The 7,510-nt window shown below is 36.7% G+C and overlaps 1 protein-coding gene across 1 annotated transcript in view; it reads right to left on the bottom strand.

Moving 5' to 3' along the window:
• Nucleotides 1-4,209: 4,209 nt before the first annotated feature.
• GOLPH3 (golgi phosphoprotein 3) overlaps nt 4,210-7,510 on the bottom strand; it is a 65,811-nt gene continuing 62,510 nt past the window's right edge. Inside the window, exon 4 of the mRNA XM_036926598.2 lies at nt 4,210-6,126. Coding sequence (XP_036782493.1) covers nt 5,702-6,126 — 425 coding nt within the window. The 3' untranslated portion in view covers nt 4,210-5,701. The remainder of the gene's footprint in view (nt 6,127-7,510) is intronic.

Raw genomic sequence — 7,510 nt, 5'->3', positions numbered from 1 at the left:
ATGGGGGTTTTGTCAGGGGCTTGGTGAAGGGGGGAGTCTAGTAAACATAATGTTCCTCACGTAATTGTAGGTTAATGATACCAAAATAAAAAATAAAATAAAAAAACAAGGCTAACTGTCCTCAGCATACAAAATCTCAAGGAATAGTATTCTCACAAGACTTATCTGAGGAGTCCTTTCTAGAAGAATCTCGAATGAACAAGGCAACCAAAATGAGAGGATAGACAGTGACATAGGGAATGGGTGGTGAGCATTAAGCATGTTTACTCAAGGAGTTAAGACTAAAGAGTTAAAAGGAAGATATTGTAGTATATGATATCTTACCATGCAGATGCAACCTAACTGAATGACGGCACTAACGTGCACACTTAAAAAATGGTTAAATGGTAAACTGTTAGGTATAGTCTACCACAATAAAAAAGGAAAAAATTAAGTACCTCATAAGTTTACATTGATACTTCCAACTCAAATTTAGAACTACAAGGTTTTTCCATCTTCTGTCTTAAAGCTGTATCTCTACCTTTCCCTATCAAGAATCCTGGCTCTCAAGAAAACTGATAATGATAGAAAAATGTTTATTTTCATAAACTCATCAGACTTTAAAAAACTACTCAGTCACCTTTGGAGAATGCTATGGAACCAACTCTAGTTTGCAAATTGGTTAAAAAAAATACAGAACTTATCCTACCTTTCCTCCATGAACTGTACTAAAAGATGCAATTGTAGTAAGGTGAAGTTTCTCTTGACAGACATAGTCTAGCTAATAAAAAATCTGAAATAAGAGTAATTAAAATATCACCACTCTGCAACCTCAATCACAGAATCTAAAAACTGAACAGCAAAGTTGCTAACATCACAAAGGAGAGATGTTACGTGCTTCCTAATGAGGAACCCACCACCACCCACACAACAGTGTGGACTACACACACACATACACACACCGGAGTCTGACAGAGCCTCTAAATCCAATTACCAGTTCTTGGGAAGTCTTACACCATGTGGACGCTGTCAGCAAAATCCAAACTTTGGAAATTCTACAGGATAATTGACTCAGGTTCATCAAAAGATATTTCCAAGGGCAAAAGCGGGGCAAAAGTGGGGAAGAACCTATAGGTTAAAAGAAACTTAAAAAGCCATTATCAAATGAAAAATGAAACGAAACAGAACAAAATTTTGAGAGACGCACACAGGGTCAGGTCAGTGACAGAGTACTCTGAGGGATAATGAAGGCTGAATTGGGAGCAAGCCTTGGGCAGTTTCTGGATAGCTGGCAAGGTTCTATCTTCTTTCCTACATGATCTTGCAAAGCTTATTTGCCTTAAAATAATTCATTAATCTATACAATTGTTTATGTGATTTCCCACTTGTATTTTAATCATAAAAATTAAATGTCTGTATACATATTATCATCTATATAGTAATGTGATTTTTCTATTTGTTAACACCTCAAAAAATATTTTATGAAATATATATACATATCCCAATGTGAATACCAGGCAGATCTCTTTAGGACAACTTAAGGTCTCCACAGATTCCATGGCTGAGTACTGCACTTTACACTTTCCTGAATATTTAAAAAAAAAAAAAAAAGAAAGAAAAACTTACCGTATACCAACTCCGAAGGCTGGGAAAACCAACTGCATCACAAACACACGGTTAGTATCACATGGAAAAGTCCTGATGAATCAACACATAAAAAGATCAATGCTCTTTAGAAAAATGAATATAGATTAAGTTGATTCACAGAAAAAATTACAAATTACCAATTAAGATAGTAAATAACTCAATAATTAAAATAATTTGATCATTCTCCCCTACTAGTTGGCAAAGACCAGGATTGATGCCACCCTCTACAGTACTGGAAGGTACAGGGAAACCAGCATTCAGATTGCTGAGGGAAGTATTAGGTAATGTGAATCTTAGAAATCAATTTGGCTTTATTCTCCATATTTGAGCAAATTGACTTCTACTAATTCCTCCTACAGAAATCAAATATAAAGACCTATGTATAAAAACATACATCACAATACTGTTTGAAATAATGAAAAACATGTAAATAATTCAAACGTCCATTAATTGGAGAAGTTACATAAAGAAGCCAAATATGATTTTAAAAATACATACTTCTTCTGAAAGCTCTCATAAGACAGTTAAGCGCAAACAGCAAATGGCACACTATGTAACAAGGCTAGTGGGAGCCACAGTACAGTACACCACTGGTCTACCAGGGGCAAATGCCTACGTTAATTCCAACATTTGGGCTGAGAAAGTGTGGATCCATGCCCTTTAGAAAGACAGCCTGCTAACATAAACATTACCACCACTCCCTTACTGGTGCTATTCAGTACATGACATTGGTGCAGACCTTACAAGAACCAGGAATATTGTTCTTGGACCCAACAGGCGGCAATGAATTGGAAATTACCTCAGGTAGTTGGATGAAAAGCGAAATATTATCTAATAACAGTATTATCTAATAACAGAAGTTAATACAAAATGGAACAGTTATAGGTTGAAATTAAAATTCATAAATACCTCACATAGATGTGCTAGCGGTTTCCATGGAACAAGAGCCAGCCATGCCTGGTGGTCATGGACCTTTGTCACCAGCAGGCTGGATATTCGCTATTGGTTGTAAACCAGACATCAGCCCCTTTCACTTTCTTTGGGTGATGACCAAATTCAAAGGTTTGTTAATACTTAAGAGTATTGTACCTATCTGTTCACAGACAATGGAAAGAATTGAGCTTTGGAATGTGCCAGAGACCACTGAGCGATCTTGCTTCATTCAGTAAGCCAGGGGCTTTCTTGGCCACTTGACATCTGACAATACTTCTTTCTTCTAAGAACATACAGACTTGGTCAACTTTTTCATCCCCCAAAAGATAATTTATCTAAGTTAAGCCAAAATATTAGAATAAAGCAGGGATATCCTTTTGCCATTATATTTTACATGAAAATTTTTTGTATGCCTGCTATCGTTTTTCTGTTGGAGAAAAAGAGACCCCCTTCTCATGGCCAAGTAAGAAAGGAAAAATTGTAGTTGAATATCATTACTGTTACGCAATTACTTCAGGACTAAAAGCTCAAACACCAGATAATGTGAGATTAGGCACACCATCCTCTCCAAGCCCATTCTTCATTAAATCATAGTGATTGGGGTTTTGAGAGGTCAAAACAAGAGACTTTTTATTAGGAACAGAGCAGACATTCACCAAATTTCCTTTCATGCTTCTTTTAGAGCATTGTTCTAGATCAGGTTATTTTAAGGAACACTTTGCAAATAACACTTTTTGAAGGAGTCAAAAAGCAGCACTCTTTATATAATAGATATTTATGTTAGTTTAATTATATATAATTCACTGCCTGATTCTTGGATCTGAAGGCTTTTAACCAAACTTATATAAACCTGTGGAAATACTGCTCTTAATACACAGAATTTCCATGGAGTCATATCATTCCTGCTTTAAAGACTACAAACAGCAGCATTTTATAGGGGAAAAAGTTCTAGATGACACCATCCTCTCCAGACTGTACTTTTCCTCTCCTGTGGTAATGGGAACACGTACTGAAGTTGGGGCCCACACAGGTAAAGCACAGTGGGCTGTCTGCTCCAAAAGGGACACTGACAGAATTGCGGGTAAGGCCCTTTCCCCACCCCCCTTGCCTGAAAACACAGCTGCCCCTAATGAAGTGAAAAATACTTCAGAAACATCCAATATCTCACGTCTAAACTCTTTTCAAGGGAAAAACAGTAAATCTTCACCCAAAAAGAAATTCCAGGATGCTAATCACAGTTTCAAATACCATTTTATGGGAAGAAACTATAGATAAGTAGTTTCTGTATATAATTACCACCAGCAGTATCATTTTTGGAGGTAAAGGGGATTATTTTAATGTATAGGAAATGTATTTTTACATGCATTAAAACAGGGACTGGCAAACTATTGCCCACTGCCAGCTGCCTGTTTTTGTAAATAAAGTCTCACTCATTTATTTGCATTGTCTATGGTAACTTTCAAGAAGCAGAGTTGAGTAGTTGCAATACCATATTCATATATGGTACATAACGCCTAAAATATTTACTATCTGGCCCCATAAGAAAAACTCTCCCACCCCCTGCAATGAAATATTACCACACTATGCTATGTAAAACTTTGGTACAGAGAAAACTAAGGCAGAATACAAAAATACAAACAACATGCTTGCTCTGATTCAGGCACTTTCAAGATCATAGTTTATTTATTACTTCAGATAAAAAGATAGTATACATATTAGGGAATCCCTTAAAATTCAAGTCTAGAGTTATACACCATCTAGTACTTTTGCATTGAATGTTAACCAAAAAAATCTCTAAACACCTGAAAGCCCAACTATCAACATGAACTATGATAATAAAAAATCTGACATTTAATTTGCTCAATATGTAGTATTTACATTGTGAAACCAATGGTGATACAATAAACAGTGATAAAGAAATAGTAAAAATAAATTCTAAAAAGCAAAGGATTATATTCTTACAATGTGCTAATTATCATAATTGTATATAAAAATTAAAACATAGCAGAGCTTTCTGTTACAAAGTTCCTAATCGTCTGAGTTGCAGTCATTACTTGCTAACAATTTACATGCAACATCTGCTACGACTGACATTTGATTTTTTTTACCCCAAGAAAGTATGAGTAGATAAATGACATTTAAGAGCAGATATTAATTAACTTGTGGACAGAAAAAGCAAAAACTGTACTCAAGATTAGTACTGGTCACAAGCCTCTTCCCTATAGAAATGAAAAGAACACCGAGACCAAAAGAAATTCCAAAAGGAGGTGCAAAGAGTACCATGAATGGCACAGCTCAAAAAATCTTGGGACCAATCAGACACAAATCTTTTCTTTCTCCTTCAATAATGAGAGGTCTATTTTGCCATCAAATAAGAATGACTGAAGCAAGTAAGGGCACCAGGTGTACAACTAATTAAATCTTGCAAAATACTAAGATGGAGGCAGGGTGGCCAGAAGAAGGGGCAATTTATATATAATTCCAACTATATACAGCATAACTGGAATGCAGCCCATCCAAAACTGGCTTTGTGAAACAATTGGACCTTTATGATTTAACAGTTAAAATTATATAAATGTAATAATACAGCAGATTTACATGGGAAGCAAAATCCATGGGGCATTTTATATTATTTACTGTGTTGTTTCAATTTAAAAATAATTTTGCTAAGTATACATCTCAACTGAGGTCTATGTATATAAAATGTCCTAATAGATACAGATATTTACCTTTGGTGAGTTAAAGGCCTTGTTGTGACTTTTTGTCTGAATTGTAGGCAGAACGCTAGATGTATGTGCACATGTGGGAGAAACTCAACCTGAGGTAATCCAAAGATGTGCATGTGAGGAGACTGGAGGTACTCTGAAGTCAAAGCACGCCAGAAACCCAAAACAGGTAACAGTGAGAATGGCAACAAGGAATGGAATGCCAATATGGCAGTAAAATTTTTTTAAAACAGAAAGAGGAAGGCCTCTCGTACCAGCAGAATCCTGCATACATACAAAAAAGTAAAAGCCACCCACCATTTCATAAAACAAAAGCCAATTGCAGTGTGGAAAGTACAAACTGCAGAAAACCAGAAGTCAAGAGAAGAGAATCTACTGGTTTACACGGGAGGAAGAACCCTTCACCCCGAGCAGGGCTACTTGGTGAAGGCTGCCACCACTGCCCACAGCACCTCGTTGGTGCCGGCTTTCAGACACTCTACTTCGGGATCCAGGTCGAGGAGCTGCCGCACTCTCTTGGTGGCCAAATCGTACTGCTCATCTAGAAGGGGAGCAAAAGCATTCTCCAGAACATCGGAAGCGTGGGCCAGGTAGATGAGGGCCAGCAGGCGCTTGTCCACGCGGTGTGGGTCATTCACCCACTTGTCAAGCACAGCTTCCTGCACCTTCTTGATGAGGCGCTGCTTAATGTTGTTGTTGGTGAGGGGATGCGTCGTCATGTCAAAAAGTAGGAAGTTCTGTTTCTCTGTTGTCAATACACCCTTTTCCACCAGGTTTTTAGCTAATCGTTCTCTCACATTTCTTAACTGATAATGCAACTTTAATGGATTCCATGTCTCACCTAAACAAAAGATTTCAAAAATTAGAAATAAGTATTATCTGCTAATTATAAACTTTTATACTGTCAAAATGAACAGTAAGATTTGATTTTTTTTTCCTCCAGAGAAACAGAAGAAAATCTAATAAAGTTTTCTTGCCAACTAAACCATGAATCTCTGGAGGGCCAGGCCTTTGGATTCTAAGCACCTGGCACATTTTCAGGTACAGGTTATTCAAATAACCAAACTGAGAACAGTCTTCAAATCAGTTACCCTAGTGTAGAAATGAGCAAATTTTAAATTATGTTTGGCCTCTCTCCAGCTGTTGTCAAAATTCAGTCAACAGCAAAATAAAATGTTTTTTTTCTGTTAAACACCAATCTGCAACAAACACCCCACAAAAAAGGTTTCCTGATTAATATGCTATTCCTGAAACTGCTATATATACATATATACCTGGCCTATAAAGCCAGGAAAGCCTGTTGAAGCAATGCTGGTCATTGATAACAAATAATATAAAGCTAATTCCAGAGGGACAAAACATTTTCACAATTTAATCTGTCATCTATGCACATTTCCTTTCAATACAGAATAATTGAAAATAAAACCAAGTAATTTCTTTCTTTCTTTATAGAAGACTGGAAGATAATAGACCAAAATGCTAATCTTGGTTTTTCTTTGGGATTATATGTGATAAAATTTTTTTGTGTACTTTGTTATTTCCCAAATGATCTCCAAGAAACATCTATTTTTATAATGTGAAAAAACACTATAGTAATTTTCTAAATTGAGACATTATTAAAGATCAGCCAAAGGTACTTTTATTATATACAAAAGATATAAAGTTGAAATTTTATAATACAAGAGAGAAAACAAACTGTACTGTACCCTACAGAAGCCATTAACCACATGGGGCTATTAAATTTAAATTAATAAAAAAATTCCTCAGCAGCACTAGCCACATTTCAAGAGCTCAACAGCCATGTGTGCCTGATGGCTACTGACTGATCAGCACAGAAAGAGTTCTAATGGACCACACTGTTCTAAAGCATATTACTATACAGTTGACCACAGACAAAATTGTATTAGAAAATAACAACACTGAAGAATATGGGGCTCTGATAGATTAATCAGTCCTGGACTTGCCCTCTGACCTTAAACAATTAGAAATCTGGATAAAATATATGAAAAAACTGTTTTCAGATGCTAGTCAAAAGGCAGCCCAGAGCTGTGACCCTTGAGAGCAACCCAACCTGAAGCCCACTCCTGCCTAAGCTCACCACCGGAAGGCACACCCCAGGTAGCAGGAGGACAAGACTTTAGGCAGAACACAGGAGTCACACTGACAAAAAGGCCGAGATCAGAGTTCGAGGTGGCTAAGGCAGAGGATTGGAGAAGGGAGCTATG

The sequence above is a fragment of the Manis pentadactyla genome, chromosome 2 (assembly GCF_030020395.1).
Source record: "Manis pentadactyla isolate mManPen7 chromosome 2, mManPen7.hap1, whole genome shotgun sequence".
NCBI classification, from domain to species: Eukaryota; Metazoa; Chordata; class Mammalia; order Pholidota; family Manidae; genus Manis; species Manis pentadactyla.
The sequence above is the reverse complement of the archived record's forward strand: the minus strand, read 5'-3'. Positions and strand labels throughout refer to the sequence as shown.